General features: G+C 37.1%; 1 protein-coding gene across 11 annotated transcripts in view; it reads right to left on the reverse strand.

The window, feature by feature from the left end:
• The window catches only part of MLLT10 (MLLT10 histone lysine methyltransferase DOT1L cofactor), a 142,692-nt gene that overhangs the window by 33,933 nt on the left and 84,550 nt on the right, over positions 1-24,209 (reverse strand). For all 11 annotated transcript variants that reach the window (XM_065050806.1, XM_013370099.3, XM_065050807.1 and 8 more), the window contains one exon: positions 3,479-3,657. In XM_065050806.1, the coding sequence (XP_064906878.1) occupies positions 3,479-3,657 (179 nt within the window). The remainder of the gene's footprint in view (positions 1-3,478; positions 3,658-24,209) is intronic.

Below are 24,209 nucleotides of genomic sequence, written 5' to 3' on the forward strand. Positions count from 1 at the left end.
TGTACTTACTACTTTTTATAAGCTATCGAGGCACAAGCTTACCTAACTTCTAAACATCGCATGTACACCTAGGATCTTGCCTGATTTTATTTTAATTAGAGCACTACATAAAAAAATACATTAGGAGACCATTATTTGAAGACTTTCACAGTCAAGAGGTGGGTAAACACTCAGAATACATCCACAAGAGCCCAGTAAGCATACACAGCACTCTGATGAAACTTTGCAGAACTAAGTAGGTAAACCACAACCCTTGAAATATAATCAGTTTTTTATGATAACTGCATGGGGGGGAAATAATAAAAAAAAAGTTTCTCTTAAACTGGAAAACAGCTACATAGTAAAATAGGTTCTCTTGACTGCAGCTCTTCAAACACTAAAACTCAAACAGCAACCTGGAGTCCAGGAAAAATAAAGGCACGTTACAGGTGGTTGCCGTGATTTAGTGTGAACCAAAGACACTTCCAGGAGGCAGACCTGCTTGGTATTTTCAATTTTTGAAAGTTGGGAGAAAATTCCCAACATACATCCATCTTCATTCTCCTCCATGCTAGGAAGTACTCTGTGAGCTAATTTTTCCCACGAAAGAGGAAGAGCTGTGTCCATGGACCTTAAAGCCAACTGACCACCTCCTGCCACGTCAGTTTCTTTGTAGGAAGTTTCTCTCAAAACTGATAAATCGGCAGGGTAAAAAACCCAGGAAAGTGACAGTTAAAGCAATTTAGCCTCAACTGGAAATTTCCATTGCCTCCCTCTTGGATGTTACTGGACACCAGACATAAATGAAAAGTGCCAGTCTAACTGCAAATGGTGAAGACAGGCAATACGGAAGGGGAAAAAAGACTGGGACAATATAGGTCCCTTGGTTGTAGAGCATAACTTAAGAGACACGTCATGCTACACAGCTTATCTGAGGCATGGTGTTTGGCTGAAATATCAATGCCTGTATAACGGTTCAGATGATGGGAGGACCAAGTTCAAATTTATACACTGACACCATTAATATAAGAAAAAACGAAGACTATGCCTTTACCAATTTCCAACTGGCAGACACTAGTTACCAAAATGTAGTCCTAAAATCACTGAAGCAGCACAGAACTTGGTTAATTCTCTGTGCAAACACAGGAGTTCCCTCCTAAGGCTGTCAACAAAAACTTCTCAACCATTTGAACCTCCCTTTGTAGTTGAGAACCAAAAGACCATTTAAATGGTAGTACCTGTGAATAGGATCCTGACAAGTAAATCTATGACCACTTGAAAACAAGGTGTGTATTGAGGTAAGATACATGGCTACTTGGAAGGGAAGGTGGGGAGAAACACCACACAACAGAAAAAAAACCCAACACATCTTCCAAAAAAGAGAGTCAAAGGAAGGGCAGGCATTTTAAACACTTAAGCTGTGGGGCGGCTCTCCAGCTCAGCTAAACACTAAGAGCTAAGTGTGCACCTCCTAGGGTATACTTCACCTTTTTGTGACAACATGAGGAAAAATATATTATGGTATTTCTGTTCCTGTCTGTTAAATATGGGCTCTCTTCCATTGCTTTTTGAATCTGTTTATCCTCTGACAAAGTTTAACTAATAGAAATGATATCGCACAGGTCTTGCTTATTTAACTTTTCCATGTCATTTGTGATTTTACAGAACTTTCTCAGTGTCCTTTTTTCAGGCCAAGAGTCCTACACAATTTACTCATTCCTTATAAAGACGCTGTTCCTTGCCATTGTTCACTACCATGGACCTTCCTATACCTCTTTTGATACGTACTGTATCTCTTTTGAACAGAAACTGCCTTTTCCCTTCAACATGAATAACATTTGCCCTCTTACCACCTTGCCAACATAGGCCAGTGAGGTCTGATCTCAGCAGTTTGTGACAACTGTTTTTCATAGCTCACTGTATAATGTAGTGTAACCAGTAAACTTGACTTCTGTTTCTCCTCCTTTTCCTAGATCATTTCTGAATATGTTGAGCTGTACAAAAGGCCATAACGCTGATCTTTCCAAAACTCTGATGGTAAACCTCTCCATCGTGAAAACTGAGCATCTACTTGTTTAGGGTTTTTTTAAATAATTTAATCTGCTGCTAAACTATGACACAACCTCTCCCCTTATCTCCAGACTGCTCAATTTAAGTGTCTTCAGTGAGTTAGGCTGTGGAATACTCTGTGGAAATTTAAAGAAAAAAACCAATACTAATGCAAACTGGTTGTGATTTCCCCTCACAAAAGCTATTATGTCTCTTTCTCAAAGCATCATATTTTTAATTAATTTCTTTAAAATACTTTATATCAATTTGTGTAACAGAGATGTCACCCAATCTTTTGTGGAACTGGTCAACAGGTTCTAAAGTTACAAGACAGAAGTCCCACTGACATAACACAAGCCTTATTTCTTTAGGAAACCAGTCCAAAAGAATTACCTAAAAATATAAAATGCCACCTATAACAACAAAGGGTTATTGATACTGAAATGTATTCTGTGTTAGGCTTGCACAGAATATTTCTGCTATACATGTACTATACACATGCATGAGCACGGACACACCATGCACGTAAGTATTTACGCATTAGACTTGATTTTAATTCTTTAGTTTTACATCCACTATCTTAAATCACAGTAGACTATATAAATTAAAAGTTGATGTCTTATATGCACACAAAAATGGTATATTTGATACAGTCATTGTAAAACAGATTCCCATCAGAAAATTTAAAAGACAAGAAACACAAAGTATAAAACCATCATGTCCAATACAGTATTTCTTCACACTTATACTCTAATCGTGGTGGCTCTCCGCAACTATACCTTTGTATTCTCTTCCCTTGATAAATGCAATCTTGCCCAACTTAAATTCATACAAAATACTACCATAAAGTTATTTTTTCTGGTTCATTACTTCAAACACGTCACCCTTCCGCACTCCTCAAGTGCCCCCTTATCACTCCACGAGCAAACACGAACTATGTATCTTCATTTGTATGAACTTTCAAATGCAAACCTGTAGCATAAATGTCAAGTTTCATTTGTCATCTAGATGTCAGCCACCTCTTTTCCAGGGTTAGCCTTAGTTTGCCAAATTTCCCAAATAAACCTCTCTGTTCTTTAACTGATACCAGCACTTTCACCTGAGACATGCAAAACTTTACGTATTTTCCTCTTTTAAATCCTTTCTTAAAACATTGTTCTGATAACAGAAGTTGGTTAGAGCACTGATAAATTGTAACCAGCATTTATGCTACTAATCATAATATAGTTGTTATTACTACACACTTCCACAGACCATTTTAAAAAAATCTGTGTGCTCTCCAAAGACTGGACTATGTAACATTATGGGGACCTTCCAGCCACTGTAACATTTTCGCAACAAATACAATGCTTATTAACCTATTTTCCAAACAAATTATTGTTTCTTTTAACATTGAAAATAACCAGGTCAATAACATGGTTTGCTATCTTAAACTCTTGTGATAGTTTACCTGAGTTGCAGCAACAACAGTAGTTATAGAAGGCGCAGTTGAAGGTGATAGAGCTCCCACTTGCTGCAAGTGGCCTGAAGCCTGCTGAGGTAAATGAGAACTGGAAACGGGAGTGCTAGATCCTGAGCCAGATACTGCATTTGGAAATGATACTGCTACATCATTGCTGCTAAAAATACCTGAAAAAAATTACAAAAATGATTACATGCATCTCTCTCTCTCCCCCTCCCTCTGTTTTCTAGTAACCATGTAAATATGCAGTAGAAAATTAATCAAGACAAATAAGACCACTTAATGCAGAAAGTTCCTGTGTTGAAATTCTAACCATGCCGACTGATAAAAGTGCTCTCATCACTTGACATTCTATAGTTCAGGGAACACAGACTGATTCAGTTTTAAGTTTTTGTAAGACATATGTGATAAAGCAAATATTTATGTGCATTACAAACTGCTCAAATATTAACAGTAGCAGAATATTTGGCTAAAATGCCTGCCTTCGACTGAGTCTGCTATCAGGGTTTGCTCTTCCAATGAATTACTGTAAAAGTTAAAGTAGATAAAGAATGAAGTATTGGGCTACGTAACTGAACATATACAATAAAAATAGAAAAATACTTTTTAACTTTATAATTTTGGCAAGTAAGGATTGTTTGTGTATTTTCAGAAAAACACTGACAGCAAGTCTGAGGACCCAGTACTCAGATTTGCTGGTAGAACTGGTGGTATTTCATTTATTCACAAACTAAAACTCCATCCGCGATCTAAGAATGCTTGACTAACATTTACTTGTTGGCTGTTCTAGCAGAAATGACTAAACACGTTAACGTTAGTCAGACTGGTACGTTAGCAATTTAAATAGGAAGAGTTCATACCCCTCTGTGAAGCCATTACTTCTGTTTGTCTACATGCAGGGGAAAGTTCATTATATAGGTTGGGAAAAAACCCTATTGACCAGAAGCCCAGGACAAGAAGTAGTACCTGTCTATGAAACTGTTAGGCTCCACGTGCATTAGATAAGTGAGCTGTCAGCTGGCCAAGGAATATCAAGCATGGTAGCACTGAACTGCAGTTAGAGGAAGAGTGCCACAGGGAGTAAACAGAAGTAGAATGAACATGGTTAGATCAAAAAAAGCAACAGAACTGAAATGCCAGTTAGAAGCCAAAGGTGGAGCTAGTTTGTCAATCATACAAATAATGATTTGAAGAAGGCAGTGACAGTAATAAGATACGTAATGTTAAAACACCACTCGCCACCCAGCAACCCCTCTGAGCACAGGCAGTCAGGGGAGGCTAACGTCATCTGAACCCACACGCAATATGCAAACTCCGATGCACCTTAAAATTCCCTGCCTCTATTAACTGCCAAGAAAAATTGAAGAGAAAAACAGCCAAACCCAGTAGAGAAAGGTATGAAAAAAACAGCTGAAGACACATTCTGACAACATTGCTTTCCTGCTAACCAAGGGTAGTGACTCCTTAGCATCTCCCCCATCTCTCCATCACAGCACAATTCCATGCCTGCTCTGCTTTTCTGCTGACCTTCATATTTTTTCCCCATTTAGTGCAACTTCCTCAGCCATCTCCCCCTCCTTTTTTTTGTCACCATCCCAAAAATCTACAGTTATGGGACTACTTAGCAGCTGAGATCCTTAAAGTGTTCACTTTGTGATGATCCTTCTCCAATTATAGCTGCCTTGTCTAACTAGACAGTAAATTCTATGGATCCTGCTCTAGATTTATCCCTACACATCACCAAAATGAACACAATTAACAAACAGCCTCGTTACTGAGCATATTCTTAAATGAAATCTAATTACAACCAAAAAACCTGAAACATACTGCAGGTCCTCACATGATTTTTTAAAATATGCTTTCCATCGGAGATTTTGAATTAATAAATGGATGAGATTTTTGACCCTTTGTATTTTGAATACAGTAAAACAACTAAACATACAAAAAAACCTTGAAAAAGATGAGATTCTCATGCAAGTATCTGGCTCCAGGAACCGTGAATTTTAAGGGTAAAAAAAAATGAAATATCACAACACTTATCATCAAATCATAAGGGCTTGTCACCACAAATGCTATCACTCTCATAAAATGTCAATGATAACGAGTGGAGAAAACAAAATTTTTTGTGAGAGTAAAATAGTAAAAAAAGAAATATTTTGCCAGAAAGGTAAAAGAACCCCAAAATTGTAAAGCTATTGTAGATTTTTTTCTTAATTTTTCAATATCTTACATATTCAATAACTGCAGAGTTGCTGCTGCTTCTATTTTAATGATAAGGTTTATTCTTCCTCTTAAAAATAAAGTGCTGGAATACACGCAGATAGTTATAAAATCAAGGCCAAAAAAACTATTTCAAAAGAAATAGTGGTAAACCAGTTTGCCAGTGGAATGAGGTAAGCTATTATTTGCTGCTAGAAATAGTAGTTGCAGTAGTAGTACTAACAACACTCACTATTTGTTGCTGTTGTGAAATACTGGACAAATATGACCTATCTGCCCACTCTGGGCTAAGTATTTCCATTTAGCAATAACTTAGTTAATACATAAAATACACACACCTTCTGGAACTAGTCATGCAACCAAGATATTACTCAATGCAAGCACTCAAATAAGAACTGTATGCTGAACATACAAATAAATCCTTGCTTTTCACACCATTTCAAAGATACCTGTATAAAAATTATATGCACATCATATTAGAACACCAAGAAAGTCCATACTTAAAATGTCTCAAACATATCAAGTTGTCCTTTTGGGATTTTAGGAGAGATAAAGCACTTTCTGGATCAGGAAGGAATAACAACAAAAGCCTGAACAAATCACTATAAACCACATTAATGTTTAAAACAAACAAACCACCCTGAAGTCCTTCCCACATTACTGAAAAGCCAAATAGCTCTAGCTTGTCATGAATGGCAATTTGTAATTTGCCGGAGGCATGAACAGCGTGTGGTTAAACACAACTTCAGCATTTTCAACAAGACACAGTTCTTCGGCTGCAGGTGCAAATGGGCATGTAACACTGGTCAGGTAAAGCCTGACTGTGCTTAATGCCGCTAACACAGCTGCAGAACGCGGCTTCTGGTTCTGGCAGACAAAATGCACATAAAGCCCATGCTGCTGGAGTGAAAGGCTTAACAGAAGTACCAGTTTAAAAAAGGCATCTCTGAACAACAACTAACTGCCTGCTTAGCACAGAACAGTAGTACTATAGAGCAGGGAACACATCAGATTATGCAGGCTGGAAAAAATGCATTCTTTTTGGTGACAATCAACAATGAAATAGATAATAGAGGAAATAAAAGAACTTGAAGAATAGTGAAAAACAAAACAGCCACAAGTCAGAACTAGCTATACAGCAACATACACCAAGCACGCAGAACAACTTTAGCGATTTTATTCAAAATCTCAAAAATAAGTAGTTCCATGAGCAGAAGAATTAACAAAACATTAAATTCTGAGTTTCAACAGTGTTGCATCTCATAGATGACATCAAGCTTTCCCACCACAATTTCTGCACCTAGCCACAAAATCCGCAGCTTCTATTTTCTAGCGCTACAGCGCCCTACATTATTCAGCTCCCTCACATTCCCTTCCTATGCTGGAGACTGCCTAGTCCAGTAAGAGAGGAAAACAGGCTGTGGTTACTCTTGTAAACATGTACTGTCCATCCCTATTACAGGAACTTAGGTATTTTACACTCCTTTATCAAGTTTGCTCAAAATTGGAGAACAGGCTCAAAGCCTGTGGGCCAAAATCAAGAGAAGCAACATGTAGACCCCTTCCTTAGGAAGCCAGAAAATATTCTCCCTACCATAAAGATGTATTTTTTTTTTACAAAGTCAGTAACTTAGAACTCTTGCAACAATTGTGAAAAGAGGACATTACTTGAGATATTTGTCAAAGGTTGCTGATCCCAGCACTTTGCTAAAATGTAAGGAATAAGCAGAATCTGGTCAAAGAGTTGAGGTTTTTTTAAATGTAAACCTGCAACCCCACAAAAGTTGTGCAGAACTAGAGAACCTTCCTACCTGGAGGAGGACAGACAGACATGGGACAGGAAATTTTGAGTTATAAGAAAAAGAACTTCTTTAGAAAACATGAAGCTATATACCCATCTTCAGTACCTTTACTTCCTGTGATCTCAAAAAGCCCCCCAAAAACCAAGATGACTTTTTACCTAGAACAAAATGCAAAACTGACTTCAAATGAAGCAGTCCATTAATCGGTAACCAAACAGGTAGAAACATTGATTAGGTTTAGTTAAGCAAGAAAGAACATTTCTATTCCAGCAGAATGTTAATAGTGGAAGAAATTTCCCACTCTTGCTTATTTTGTAGTATCAACATGAGCTAAAGTCAACGTAACTACCTGAAGGGAAGTTATAGCCAGGTGGGGATTGGTCTCTTCTCCCAGGCAGTTAGCAATAGGACAAGGGGGCATGGGCTTAAACTCTGCCAGGGGAAATTTAGGCTGGATATTAGAAAGAAATTCTTTACAGAGAGAGTGGTCAGGCATTGGAAGGGCTGCCCAGGGAGGTGGTGGACTCGCTGTCCCTGGAGGTTTTTAAACTGAGATTGGACATGGCACTTAGTGCCATGATCTAGTAAATGGACTGGAGCTGGACCAAGGGTTGGACTCGATGATCTCTGAGGTCTTTTCCAACCCAGTCGATTCTGTGATTCTGTAACTGTGATTCTGTGATTCTAATGCTAAACACAAGCAAATAAACACAGGTTATTGTGATAGAGTTGTCTAAAAAGAGAAGAAATAAAATTGTGTTTGAAACTGTTAACCTAGCAACAGTATTGCATTTTACTTGATTCAAGACAATGAAACCATAGTCTGGATGCTAATCCCAGCCTGTTTCTTTCATGAAGAAATTTGAAATCTAAGAATCAAATAATCAAGTTGTTTTCCTGCTGATGACAGCAAAGTGTTAGAGTTCACTTTCAGATAGGTTTCTAGAAGATTCTGCAGTAACAGTTCTAGAAGTGCACAGAAGCCATAGTTACTGGTCTGCAGACTGATAACAAGCCAGAACTTCCGTTCCTTTCAGTGCCTGGGGGTCCTTTTCTGATGGGAGGCACAGCAGCCTCTGTTGCAGATTAACAGTCAATAACCTCCTTGTATGAACGGCATCCTGTCTCCCCTCTGTTAGGAGGCAGAAGGAAAAAACGCTCCCAGACTCAAAGTAGCCAAAGAACAAAGACCGCTGGTGGTGGAGGGGAGCAAGGAAGATACAAAATACAGGCCTACATGCTTTCGAAATGGAACAACTATTCTAGTTTCATAGCTATTGACAGAAGGCTGACTGCTGTAATTATTCCCTTTGAAAATACTCCACAGATTGGATTTATATTCAGAAATCAAAATGCTCCACAAGTACCTTCACAAAACTGAGGAACGCAATTCATCATGGCAATGTCACGTATATGATAAATCAGTGATCTAAGAACAGGGTCATATCATCTGAAGTCTGCTATCAAACTCCATTAAAATTAACCCCAAATCCTTGACAGCTCAGCTAGCAAAAGATCTTTAGTCAATCTCTTCTGCCCACTTCCATTCCTATGTTCACGATCCTCACTGTACAGCTATCCACAGTCATTCGTAAATGTATTCAGTAGCGGGGTGGCAGGTGCAGGACCAGAGCTGATCCATGTGGCTACCGAAACAGTCTACACCTGTGTTCAGCTAATCCCACCTGCTACAGGAAACAGCATTATTTTATACTTGGTCCCACATTTATTAATGACCACAGGTCAACAGTGTTACAGGACTCACTCTTCAGTACACTGGAACAGTGAGGAATACATCCACCATCTAATAGGAAACAACATGAGTCAGTATACATTCCACAATTAAACTGTTGTTTCCACAGGTAGATTTTTAAGTACAAGATTTCAAAACTGCCTAAACCACTGTCAGAGTGTACCTACTCCTACCTGGAATTAATCCAAGCTCCTACAGGTCTTGCACTACAGCCCTCCACTGCAGAAGGGCTCAAACCCACGTCTTTCATAGCCTAGCCAAGGTGAATTTGTTCTCTGAGAGGACAGGTCTGAACACGGTATGAGGAGACAGATAAACAAGACACTGGACTAGGGAACACAGGGAGAATGGCATCGTTTTTCTAGCCCAGTACATCCATCTGCAACAGTGACCAACAGCACAGGGACCAACAGCAGCTGCACAGAGAAATCTTCCAGCCTCTAGAAATCTGTAACTTACAGGTTGTGAGCTTGAGGAATGGCCTCTGCAATTATTGCCTTAAATCTGCTTTGAACCCTGCCCCAAAGAATTTCTTCCAATCCTTTCTGAACAGTTGTAACTTTTCATACCACATCCCATGATTATATCTCAGTTAAACTTTTTTTGGGGGTGGGAGTAGAAGATAGAGATGACACAGGGACAAACCTCCTTTCATTTGTTTCTTTCAGATGTTCCAATTTCCCACAATAAATCTTTGAGATGCTTTGCAATTGCCTGTTTAAGGGTCACATATATAATTAATTCAGCTTTATGAAATATGACAAGTTAAGAATTTCATATTTATTCTAGTCTGATTCAACAAATTTTGAAGTATTCTTCTATAATAAGAGCAATAAGATAAAGAGCTCCATGATCATATCTGAGAGACATATCCTCAGCACTACAGGAAAGACCTGTAGTCCAAGTGTGTCACAGCACAGAAAGATCTTTGCAAGAAGAAAAAGTTAGACAGATATGGAAGAACAATTGACAAGTAGATCTTAACTTTTATTTAGATGTTTGCTTTTGTCACAGTGAGCCAAGACATACAAGCCTAAATTACTTAAATATGACATACTACAACAAAGTAGTTCTAGGCTCACTAAACGAGCATTCCTGAGTAGGAACATGACACTTGTGATCTACGCTTCTTAATGATTTCCAGGGAGAACTGAAATGTGTTTGCTTAAGATCTCTGAAAACCTACCATAGTTTCAAACCATTCTGACAGCAATCTATCTTGGTGCTGAAATGGTGAGACACTGGAAGTACGAGATTCCTCTTCATTGGTAACATAATATAGTCTTTTAAGGGAGTTTCTACTTCAAGTTTTCTCTCTTTTGGATTCCAGTGATCTGAAGTTGGTGTGTTTGAAAAGATTCTGCAGGATGCTTGATTAAGCCACTATTTCCAAAAAGAGGGCTATTAGGGGGCTAACAAATAACAATGGCAATTCTGTGGTGACTAGCTACTTCTGGTGGTGAGGAACAGCTGTCGCCCGAACTGCTGAAAGACTACACATAGCCGTCATTAGCGACAACTAAAGCTTTAAAGTGGCATCCGAGAAACTCATGGACAGGTAGTAAACACTTAAGGTTGTAATATTTGACAACTGAACAATAACACTCCATTATTCAATACTCTGAAGGAAACTGGCATAAAGAAACTATTTCAGGATGACTTTGTAATTTGTCCTTCTCTTGTTCTTCCTTTTTTAAAATTTCTATGGTTTAGCCGAGTGCTATTCTCCCCATGCTTCAAGGCAGGCACATGCCTTTTTAGCAACACTGCAGAAGTCTGCTGAATTAAAAATTTTAACTCATTCATGGTCAGTAGATTCTGACTAGTTTACGTTGCCTTAGCGTAGAACAGAACCAGCATAAACAGAGACCTGAGAAAAGGAACAGGAGTAAGAAACAGAAGACAGGAAAAGTAAGAATAGGAGCCACAGGCTACAACCCAAACCATTACAATTTACAGCTAACTCTACCATAAAATACAACACTCAGGTCATCACTCCCCACAGTCTTTTTTTTAAAGTCTGCACTAAAATCCTCAACAGATATGAATCTCTGTACCCCCTCTCCTGCTTTCCAGTGGTAAGCCCATAAAAACGCTGCAGAGGAGATGAGACTTGAAGGTCAAGTCAAAAAAGTTTGACTGTAAGGTCCAGAGTAAGACGGAGAAGGACAAAGCACAAAGTTATAACAGCGAATAGCAGTGAAAACTTTACATCGATCAACCGCAATTTTTCATTTTTTTTTAAACAAGCTTTTTAAAAAGCATGAAAAACATACTAAGTTGACCATTAAACTGAGAAACAAAGCACTGAGTACTAAGTCTCTTACTGGCAAAACTGCAGTGTGCCTGTTCCACCTGGAAGCATCTTGACTCTTTCTACTAAGACAGGAATCTTCATGGGAAGATACAGCCTGCACGACTCCGAGTTCTAGTCTGTTTTTTAACTGATTCTTTCAAACGTGTTCAAGTCTTTAGCTATCGTCTTTCCTCCTTTACACTTTGTCAGCATTAAATTCAACTGACAGGCTTCAACCACCACCTTTTTAACTAACATAACTATCAAATGAACCTCTCTGCTTCAAACTTGTATTCGTCTCCTCTCAAACCAAAACTCCGTTTCTTTTTTCTTTTTGGTAACTTCTTGCTGATGTGCAACCAACTTAAACTCAGTGCAATGGAAAAACAAGCTCCTGATACACTGTCTCAGTCAAAGCTCTTACAGACAATGACTCTTTATCTGACTCATAATCTGAACATGATGTTGGAGTAAACTATTTCCTATATTTAAATAGTTATCTCTATATTTAAATATTTATCTCAAGTTCAAATACTTTCTTTTCATCCTGTACACACAGGGCAAGATCTTTCCTTGTTGTTCATCTTATCAAAATTTCTACCTACCCTCATTGATTTCACCCGTCTATAGGCCTCTGCCAAAACAGGAGTATGGAAAAAAACCTGCAAGGGGAGGGGGGCGGGGGGAGAGGTAACCAACTTTCAAAAATCTTACTTAGAGAAACATGGGAAGGTAGATAAAACACACACCACCGCCCCCTCCACGAAGGGGAAAAAAAAAAAGACTCCAAACAAGAAACACAGGCAGACTAGATGAAAAATCCTGTCCAAACAACGTTCCAAAACATACATGTACATAACATTATGCTTCCCCACAATACAAAGCACTATTATTGCTTGACAAGAAAGAAAAACATACACCATTAAGTAAGTAGTATTCCCTATGCCCTTCCAATTTCTAGGAAGAAATACACCACCAGTTTAAAAAAAAAAAGGCACAATGTGGAAAGAAGTCATCACAAATGGGGTTCCATCAAATTCTATTCTGCACTGTTGTGAACCTATCCCTCTTCAACATTAAACAGCAAAAAGGCTCTGCTTATAAAACAGCAGAAACTCACCAAGTCCAAATTCAGCACACTTTGTCAGATACCCTTCAGATGTTTTATTTTTGTTCAGAAAAATGGTGAGCTTGCTTTCCTTCATCTCAAAGCTGGTTCAGAGCATTGTACACCTGGGAGAGTGAGAGGGAAACCCTATATCAAAAGGAAAAAAGCTAAACCTATTTTACTAAAGCAAAGCAAATCTAGAGAAATTTCAGTATTTCTCACTGCATGTAGACTACGAAATATAAATTCAATGTCATGATTTAAAAAAAAAATATTATTTAAGAGACCCACCACTATAAAACTCTGCCTAACAGATGTAATTCATCGCTCTGACAGTGTGAAAAGCAAAGTCCTACAAAAACCTTAATGACTGCAAAGTTAAAATGTCAAGAACTTCACCATGCAAAGTTTAAACATTTAAATTATTTTTCATACGCTGAACTCCAAGTCAATACAATTTGCAATGTATACAACACTGCTCTTCCAACATACATGTACATCATTGAGAAAATTACTTTATTTGGCTGACACCAATGGATTAAAAAATTCCCATTTTTATTAACAGATTGCCTGACACCAATTAAATAGAACATTGAGAAATAAACTTAATATTCTTCAAAACCAGCCTTATGAGGGGTTTTAACTGTAAATATGGCCTCCTAAATCTTTCAGTAACTTGTGAATATAGCTATGATTGTTTCCTACGTATGAACAAAAGTCTTGAAAAAGTAAACCAAGTTCTAATTTAATAAGATACATTTCATTTCCACTGGCTATGAGTGAGTACAGAACTAGGGGTACAAAGCCAATACTGAATACCAAAGGGAAATGGCAATTAGATACATTAAAGATTCAATATTGCTCCCTCTGAAACTGATAGTCCTGTTATCAGTGACACAAATGGGCAGCATCGGGCTGTCAGAACAAAGAATGGACAAAACACGGCTACCTTCAGATGCATTACTTGTAGTAATTTAAGTAGTCAGGAAGGCAAGTGGGAGAATGCCTGAAGTAGACACTACTATAACACACCTATGAATGGAGCACAGAAGAACAACTAGAAACACTATTCACAAAATTAAAGAAAAGAATCTCAGAACTGGAATAAAACTGTTATCATTTTACTGCACACATACAAAAAGATCATAAAAAGAGAACTGAGGAACTATTGACCTATCAGGCTCCTGCAGACAATCTACAAAGTTTTCACTCAAGTACTGAACAATTGACTCACTGCAGACCTGTATTTCACCCAATCCATAGAATATGCAGACCTTCAATCAGGCGTTTCCACAAAAGGCTACCCTTTGTGATAAACGAACCTCTGAAAACCATTCTAATATAACTTACCATTATGTATGGTATTCATCAACTTTGAGAAAGCTTTTGAGTTAGGAGAAAAAGGGCTTCATGTTAAGATCATGTTTAACAGACACACAAAAGAATATATGTATAGACAGGAATTTCAGTGAACAATAATATACCTGAATACATCTTTCTTGTATTAGAGCTCTGATCATTCACAGTAGCTCAAACCGTAAAATGGATTTATTTCTATCCACTATAATTTTTTACTTATATTTCTTTTGTCAGTGTTTGTTAGCTTTTAGATGTCAAGTATAAGAAGATTTCAGCACATGCCAACTAGCTGCTTTCTAAAGCTACTATTACAAATAAAGTCAAATACTTTCCAGCAACAATCAGTCTTCCCAACAAAAGACTGATTTTAATTTCCTTGTCCACAACAAGTGTAGAAACTTAAACTGAAGCTGCCTTGCTAATTTTAATCATGCATATTTTTTTGCTTCACTGATAGACTGAGACAAACAGTAGCATCTCCTGGACTTCAGGGAGCTCAGCTGAAGAAGAACTCAAATGTGTGGAGAGAAGGAACGTTCAACTAATGGTACGCTAAAGGAAGTGCTCACAGGAACTTCCTTTTCTTCGAGGGTTGGGGTTTTTAGAGAATATGAACCTCTGACCACGAAGTGCCAGAACACACTGACATCCTCTGCCGGGCAGCCAGGAGTCCCTGTAGCTCAGCTCCCACAGCAAGCCAACACCTGTGCCCAGCCATGCAGATGGCTCACCTCTCTCTTCCACTTATGCCATGCATCTATTCATACTTAGGATAATGACCTCATGACTACAAAATTATTTTAGTTTCAAATTACTAGTTCGCTCTTTTATGCTACTAATGAACAAAACCCTCAGCTTACATGCCTGGTTTGACAAAATGATCAAGTGAATGATTTTGCAGGCAAGAATGTCACAAACATCTCTGCCGTACTTCGGTGAGCAAATTTTCTATTTGCATCAGCCTCTGGGTTCTGACTGTAATAACTGCTCATGTTCCAAGAGGGTGACTGTCCTTATGCTTTATTTTTCTCTTCTTTATTCTGCCCACAAGTGGCAGCTCCTAAAGAGCTGTTATAAGCCATTTTTAACCACCAGGCTCTTCTGAACATTGGGATTCCAAAAAAGTGAACTAACAACAAAGACAATTTAAACTTTTCTCATTGATACTAGCATATTACAAAACTAACTCAGAAGTAATTTAAAAAAAATCCTTGCCTTCTAACTACTCCCTAAACTTGAACAACTAGTCAAAGTTATTTCCACAGAAAAAACTTTCAACATTTATATTTTACTTAAAACATTTCAGATCAAGTCTGTAATGTAAAAACAAACAAACAAACAAAGCCACACCTTCTCAACATTTTTCAGAGAGGTAACAATATACAAAAATATACTTATAATCAAAACTACTGCTTTACAAGGGAAAAAAAATACTAAAACGCACAAAGTTAATATGGCCAGGATCATCTACATTATGCTATTGGACAAATTCTGGCTCAGGTGCAGGGGACACGGTGCAACCCCTGTCTGCCACCCTTCAGAGCAGAATCATTTCACCCACATCAACTCTCGATAGTCTTTATTTGGTTATAGTTATATGTTTGTTCCAGTTATGCTTCATTTTTCTGCACAAGAAATAGCAGCAATTGTGATCCACCACTGCTTTGCATTTTAAGGAAAGCCCCTTTCAAATTTAAGGAACTGTTGGGTAGGTTTTGGAGAAGGGCTTGGGGTGGATTTGATTGCCTGAAGCGATACCTTTTGCCTTTGTTTCTTTAAAACTGCACCACACAGGAGCTACCATTAACCCAAACCATCACACACATTGTATTCCAAAACATCACTCAGACCTTTCAGAAAGTCTTAAGGCAGAAAACACTAGGTAAAATTTACTACTAACAAGATACACACTTCATAGACAAATGAGGAAGAGAAGCAGCTAAAAAGAGCTGACAACACAATTCAGCAGACCTAGTCAGCAACCTGAGCTTAAAACAAGTGATTGTCTGACAACTCAAAAATATACATAAAAACAAAGTGAGATAAACAAGATGCAGTAGAATCCCTTTCAAACTACGGCTCCTAGATGTGGAAAAAAAAGTCACAGTATATACAATCTTCAAGAGAACAGTGCCAATTCCAGGACACATGACTTACACTTTAATAATCTGCTACTGTGCTTATCAGAATGAACTTTTCACAACAAGCAAGTGCTACAATTGAATAAATATGTGAGAAAAGGATTCACACCTTTGATTCTTACTTTGAAAGTCTCTTTTTAATCCTTAAGATTCCCTACAGGAAGTAAAAAGACTGTCATGCAATGATGAAAAAAAAATTATCAGAAGGGAACAGAGAACAAAACAAAAAGCATAATGATGCCACTTTAAAAATTCCTGTTGCACCTACATTTCAAATACTACCTACACTTTTAAAAAAAGGATATAGTAGCACTAAAAGAGATCTGAAAAGGCTAAAAGGATATAGTATGAATGACAAGAAGGTACTAAGACATCTAGGTCTAAATAAGATAATGGGGAAATGACAGAAATGTATCAATTATGAATACCGTAAAGATGCTGAATATTTGTAATGACTAATCAAGGGTTTTAGGAGTGTCAAAACATGATCCGCAACAGCTGCAAACAACATTCATCCTTTTACAATGTATAAAGATACAAAACTAATTTCTCACATTTCAGACATTAACAGTATAAATAGTTTCAAAAATTATTAGGCAAATTCATGGAAGAGACTGATTCACGGAAAACATCAAACAGCTACAGATATCCAGCCTTGAGATGAGATGCAAGGAATCCTAGTAAGAAAATGTCCTGTTAACCTAAGTCCTTTGAAACAAACTGTTCTAACACAGACCTCATCCAGGTACATGATGAAGGGCAAACGCTAGATCAGCCCTTCTTGTGACTGATGGGGCTAATTGCAGACTCCCCCAAGCCTCCACACAGAACAGAAGCAGAACTGTTCCCCTACCACTATTCCCTTCCACACTCCATAAATCAGTAGAAGGCAGATGAAAAAGGTGTTTTATTCTGGAAGGAAAAAAAGAGCTACTGTCTGGGTTCCTGTTATAACTGCTCCTACCAGCAGCTACCTCCTTCCTGACTGTTCCTGCACTGAAGGACCCTCCCAGCCACCCAGCTTTCTCCTGTAATGTACAGCAAGCTCTTGACCTCCGACATGCTGTCAAGAAAGGTTAGAAATAGTGAATGGTAGTCATATATGCCAAAAACCTATATGCTGTAATGGCTGGACTTCGCATTATTCATTTTCCTTTCTTTTCCATCTCTGCTGCCTTACGCACTTTTCCTCTCAGTCTTGGCTGAATCCTTCCTTTCTTCATCTGATCCTTATGGTAGTTGCCACTGCTTGCTTTAAAACCTTATAATTATTCTTCCTTAAAATCAATCTTGCTCAGGAAGACTTTGCTGCTTCCAGCTCATTCATTTCAGTTAGTTTCAAAACATCTCAGAATTGACTGTGTATTAATACCTACATCCATGTCACCATCCCTATTGTTCATTACCTGTTTTTAAGGGAATTGGTCACACATACAGAAAATAAAGTTAAGCTTTAGGCTTACCAGAATTTCCATAGCAGAAAAAATGCCTAGAGAATATCAATGACTTTGTGATTTTGGCCCCTGAAAGGATGTTGTTGCTGTAACCAACCACTAAATCCTTCAGATTAGACATTAGTCCATGACAGTTACCACACATTACATGAAAGCTAACTATATGGACAGCTTATGAGTTGCTTTTTCTTTTGTTGGAGAGGGGATTGTGGAATGGGGTCTTGGTTTTTTAGTTTAAATTTATTTGGAACTTCTACTGATTCTTACCAGGAAATTCTTCTTGTAAATGTTCAAGACAAATACAAATTGGAAATAGATACAAAACCAAGTCAAGTACAAAGTATCTGATCAAATTACTTAGAGTGAAACCCCAGATACACGTTCATATTCTTCAGCTCTTTTCCCAGCTTCTATGAATCTCTCCTCAACTCAAGTTGCTAGAACTACACCAGTCCCAAGCCCAGAGATGCTCACCCTTTTTGATAAAAAATACTGGGGTGTTTTTTTTAGTTACTTAGTCTAATGAGAACTCTCTTCAGAAACTTTTTACCACCACATGTCATTCTCCCTCAGGCAAACATCTGCAGCAAGCTAGATCACTGTCAAAATTAACAATTTTTATAATGTTATCCTTACGGCCTTCTCACAGACACTTTACATATCTACCAGATCTGACACAAAAAATGAAGAATTCTATTTAAAAACTAAATTAAATATATAAAATGAACAATAAGAAGTAACAAGCTTGCATCTAAATTAGGTGTTAAATCCCAGTTTAGTTAAAATGGACAAAAAAATTGCTTTAAATTTGGGATTAGACAAGAAGTAGCTTTTCTAATAATATTAAATAGTTTGTTTCATTTACTATTTCTTGCATAATGACCACAAAAGCACTGAGTAAGAACTATTTTGCTAAGTGTTTTGACAGGACCCTTTATGTGTACAGCATACCTGTGTATCTAACTCCTACGACACTTTTTCAATTATCCCAAATCCTCCTGAAAGAGAGTTTTATTTAAGGAATCTTCTGGAAATACAATGCTGTCTTATCTGTGCCAAGTTTACATTTTATTTATGCTGGGGAGATTTATTAAAAGGTGGAACAATACAAAGATCTTGCGTGTTTTAAGCAGCTGGTACAGGCAACTTTTATAAAATACCAGGAACTGCCACACAGTGAAAGGCACTGGGATACATTGTCATTTAGTGTGACACATCTTTACAGTTTCCGTTTTTTAAAGTGTTCTTAAATACAAAAGCTACTGAAATATAAAGTTATCCCAGTTGGTTCCTGCCATTTTAACCAGAGCTGGGCGTTTTAAAAGAGTGCAGTATATGGATACTGTAGTTCCTATACATCAACACAAGAATCTGTCCACCATGAGTCGCAATAATTTTAAGGCAACTAGTATTCCTTATACCACTATATTCTGTTAGTACTTCTATTGAATTATTTTTGTTTTCTTTTTAAGACTTTACAGGGAATCTCAGAAATATTATCATAATCAACAACAGTTTTAGACATCAGAGCCTCTTCTTATACAGAAGTTAGTCACCCTGATCATAATCCTGAAATTACTTTCAGGTAGTTTAACTTCTGATCCTGCAGCTCTTCATATCAAATCAATGGAACATTTAAATGCAAAGTACATTTCCTTCTGACTTTAAAAACCTGTCTGCACCGCTATCACCTCTGACTGAGAACAACAATAAAAAAATAAATTTACCATATGAATTGGACAGTCTTCAGAGGGACAAAAATGCTGCAAACACTATCAACACATACACATCACTTATTTTTCAGCTATACTTGATTTCTGAAAGGCTTGAAAGTCTGTGAGATCTGAAAAGCACAATTTTCAAGAGGGGGTAAAAAACTCTACGGCTCCTTTTATAGTCAAGCCTCTTCTTTGCCCTCCCCACACACACACTTTATGTTCCCATGTCACCTTTAACAGATTTTATGGAGTTAAAAGACTGATTGCTATCTCACATTTGACTTACAAGGAATGCCATGCTCCAGCAAATTGACTCCAGACACTGAAAAACGTTCAGTCAAAAAGATGTATATTTTAATTTAAAAATCTATGTATACAAAATGATATCAAATGAAGGGGGTGGGCTAAGCCAAATTTTTAAAGGAGGTCTTGGGAACTAAACGGTTGCTAGTAAGCAGACAACACCTGCATCTCACTTCAGCTTCCATGCAACAATGTAATTTAATTGAAGTAATATTCGCTTGATCTTCAAGACCCGTCTGGACACACTCCTGTGAGATCTGCTCTAGATGAACCTGCTTTAGCAGGTGGGTCGGACCAGCTGATCTCCAGAGGTCCCTTCCAACCCCAACCGTTCTGTGATTCTGTGTGATTCAGAAAAGGGATGCACCTCTGAAGAAAATATCAAGGTCTGCAACAAAGGTATCTGGCAGGACGGAAATCTTAACAGCTTCAGAGTGTCTCCTTGTTCCCCTGCTCGGTCTATTTGAAATTCTAATTCTTAGTTTTATAAAAAGAGCTAAAGAACTAACATAAACCAAGCACATAACTGGAAATTTCAGGACATTTTATGCTTCTGCCATTTAAAAAAAATATATATTAAAGATAATGTCACATACTTGTACTCTATGTATCTGCAAAGACAATCAGCTCCTGGAAAAGCAGGCAGTTTATTTTGTTCACTATGCAGACAACAACAATAGCAAAGCTGTCAGCTAGATTTCATTCATACAAAGTAGTTTACCCAGATTATCCACACCTAAAAGAAGTGAGTTTTTATTAGGAATTCAAACCTAACACCATATATATACAAGGCACTTCGTAGGCTTATGGGTCAAATATAATCTAAAAGCAAACAGTTTATAAAAAGCTCATAGATTTATTTGAAAACCTTCCCTCACCAAACAAGAAAGACTTATAGCTAAATTTGAAAAGTAGTAACTACAGCAATTTAAGTAGTCTTTAAGCCCTCCCAGTCCATTTTCTTATCTGACAATACAGGTCCAAGTAACAAAATGTTAATGTGTTAATATAGATATTTATTATGTTTCAAAAAATCATCTTCAGATGCCAATTCTGCCAATAATTCTGTATGGGAAATAATCTAGATCTACAGAATTTATTTTATTCATTATTAAATTCATATTTGCAAAGTTTCAATTAAAAAGCAAAATTCTGAAGAGTTTATAAATAATTACATCTTTTTACTCAGTTGTTCAACATTATGAAGTCTTTTTCCTGAAATGAGTAACTACCACAATCTTCTTCATTTTTTTTAAGTGGAAGATATAACAGAGAAAGCATGAAAACACAGATTCCCTTTCTTATATTAATTTGGTTTTGTTTGTTTTGTTGGGCCTTTTAGGAGTCTGAAATATATTACGAGTTCATAATTTGAACATAATAGTTACTATTGACTGTTAGAGCATAATAATTATTATATATTTTGGAATATAACTAGAAATTAATGCCCAGAGTCACACCCTGATTTGAGAATCTAGTTTAAAGAACGTAATCTTAAAAATGCCCATTTTAACCTGACAGACACATCCTCATACAACAGTTAACTAGTCAACTAAAATCTCATTTCCGCATATGCCAAGATCTTCTCCAATATAGGCAACTTGTCATGCAAGCTATACCCTAGTTATGAGAACTTACCTTCTATGAGACGTTTTTCACTTCAGAAAGCAACTCACATCTGTTCTCACTCAAAAATTCTACGATTTTTTGAGAAAGGAAAACTTCCTTTTGTTTTGGATCAAGTTCTGTTTCAAAGCAATGCTCCAAGAGTTTCTACTCTTGCGACATTCACAGGGGAGCTGATTTCTATCTAGAGCACAAGCCACTGCTGCCATGGAAAGTCACGCAGCCTGGAGACAACAAAGGTGGAAAGGCTGAACACTTCTCGTTTTCAGCAGCCCACCTAGTTAAGTACTATTGGTCTATATTTTTCTGTCAACATTTTTTTAAAAACAGAAAATGGTGCAATTACCAGTATGCAGTCTGCAATGCAGTCTGCCAATGCAAAAGTCTTGACCAGAAATATTAATTCTTCCTTTATAACAACTCATGATCATGCTTTTAACCATTTTTGTAAACTGAAATAGTCTAGAAGGTATTTCAGTGTATCAAAGAACTTAAGACTCTCTGAAACAGACATTTTAAAAATCCTGATCATTGTATGCCTCAACTTTCCTTAACTCATATTTTATGAGGAAATTAATATCAGAATTAAATATAGTACTCTGCTACCTGCAATATCTATTAAGTTATTTCAAGTGATTTAACCTTTTAATCCCTTCTTGAAATGAGTGCCACAGGGATGATAATAGCCTTTTTTTCCTAAAGCATCTCAGTACAAGATAAATTTCAGTACTCCATCATTAATCAGTTTTTCATAATTCTTTTCAAAACACATCTTTTGTACAGAAAACACTTAACAATAAACCTTGTAAAACTTTCATATCAAGGAATCATTATTCACTACATCAGAGTAAATTTCTTACAACACATTTTTAGAAATCACTGTGAACCCTCACAGCAAGCATCAAAGATTTCTTAATTTCTTCCCAATCTTTAATAAAAGCATAAACCACATGATGTTGGGAACTAATTTCTCCAGACCCATACTGCATGACAGTTCTCAACTACCTACTGTATCTTGAAAGGCATCATTTGCCCTGTTACAGTCTATTTTATATGCCAAACCGATGCACCATGCTATTTTTTCTTTAAGAAAGCCGAGGGATAATACAGCACAGAATTAGATTCACAGATAAGAGCCAAACAAGAATCTCTGTGAGCATATGGTTTGATTCTTAGCTCTAGAACTTCCCACACCTGCAAATCCAATAAATATCCTCCATTAAACTGTGTCTTCTAGCACATAGTTGCACTCTGCTGAAATCAGAGCTACCCTCTCATTAGTTTGCTGTTTATGCATCCAAACCTTTTTAAACATGGCTTAGCACTAGAAGCTCAGACATAACTGTTTATTCACCTTTATCCTTTTCCTTTTTAGCCCTTCCTCCCCTTCCCCAGAAGACCAGCCTTATCCTGCAAGTGCACATCCATCTTTCCTACACATAATCTTTTACTTCAGCTCCACCAACACAACTCTTACTTTGTACTGCTTACCAAGAGTTCCATTTTACCCTGTCCTCATATCCAATTTATTCAGAAATTTCATAATTAAAAAAAAAAAAAATAGCATAAGGTTGATAATTGATGCACAGGGAAATAACACAACTCCAAACACTTTGATTTAATAATTCCCTGATCAAAATTAAACTGAGACTTAACTACATTTACTGCAAAGGTTACTGTCTTCCTATCATTACAGGTCTTTATTTAAAATGTCGTGCTATATCAATTGAAACGTGGACATCTACTATGCCACTACTTCTATTTAAAAAATACCGAAAATAAATTCAATAAGTTCTTTTCCATAACTTATAACCACCATCAATCATTAAATCTTTACATCTCTAAACATCTTGCTTTCTTGTAGCACACACATCCTAATTACATAACATAAACAACCTACCAGTCTCCTACAACTTCACAAGTTCTAAAGACTTACTGAAATGTAACTATGACAGTCTAAAACCACAAAAATATGAGGTACTCATCATCAGGAAATGCCAGTTTTTACTTCTGGCTGTGACTGCTGTTAACACTTGTTTTAGTTAAGAACATTGATGGGGGATCCATTTTGTGATAATCCGCATTCTCATAAGCTTCTACTACCTCATGTGATTTCTTCCCAATTACTTGATGTCTCCATATTTTCTACATCGAACAACCATCAATTTTAACATGTTAATTTCGCATCAAACCAAAACCATTTCTGTTGAGCGTCAAATATGAAGAATGAAATTATCTGTACAAGAATTTTGCCTTGTTTTCTACATCGTTTGCCTAGTCCTAAAAGGTCATTAACATCTATTAGTGTCAATTTGTCTTTTCTATTCTATCCCCTCTGGAATACAAACTAGCTTCTTAATACAGCAAGACTTCTTTTTCTGCTCTGGCTTCTAAGGCACCTACCAGGTAAATGTAATAGCACAAACTGTTTCAGAATAATTTTGTCTGAACTTGCTCTCCCAACAGATATAGCTGGTAAGTCAAAGGTTACAGAGGAATTCAAACATAAAATCATAAAGATTTAACATAAGCTCTGCGGGACTGAGTATCTCAATGAGAATGACTTCGAGTCACTCATCTACTTTGAAGATGAGAGTTCTCTTACATCATGAGTACGACAACAAGCTCAACACTCTGATCATCCCTTTGCACACGAGCGTAACACTTGGCAGAGGCTTCATCGTCACTTGAATTAGGTGAGAAAGAAGAATAAAACACATGGACTAAGCTAAAGCATTTAGTAAACTCCCACATTAAGCTGAAATTTGACTGCACCAGGTGTAAGATCAACCCAGAGGGGCCTGTTCCAAAAAACATTAACTGTTTCTAAATCGGAGTTTGAAATATTGCTATATTAAAGTACAATCCTGGGTTCGGATATGTCCTTTATTCCAAAAACTGTCTAGTATTACCAACCAGAGCACACTGAAGAGTGGTCA

The sequence above is a fragment of the Columba livia genome, chromosome 2 (genome assembly GCF_036013475.1).
Source record: "Columba livia isolate bColLiv1 breed racing homer chromosome 2, bColLiv1.pat.W.v2, whole genome shotgun sequence".
NCBI lineage: Eukaryota > Metazoa > Chordata > Aves > Columbiformes > Columbidae > Columba > Columba livia.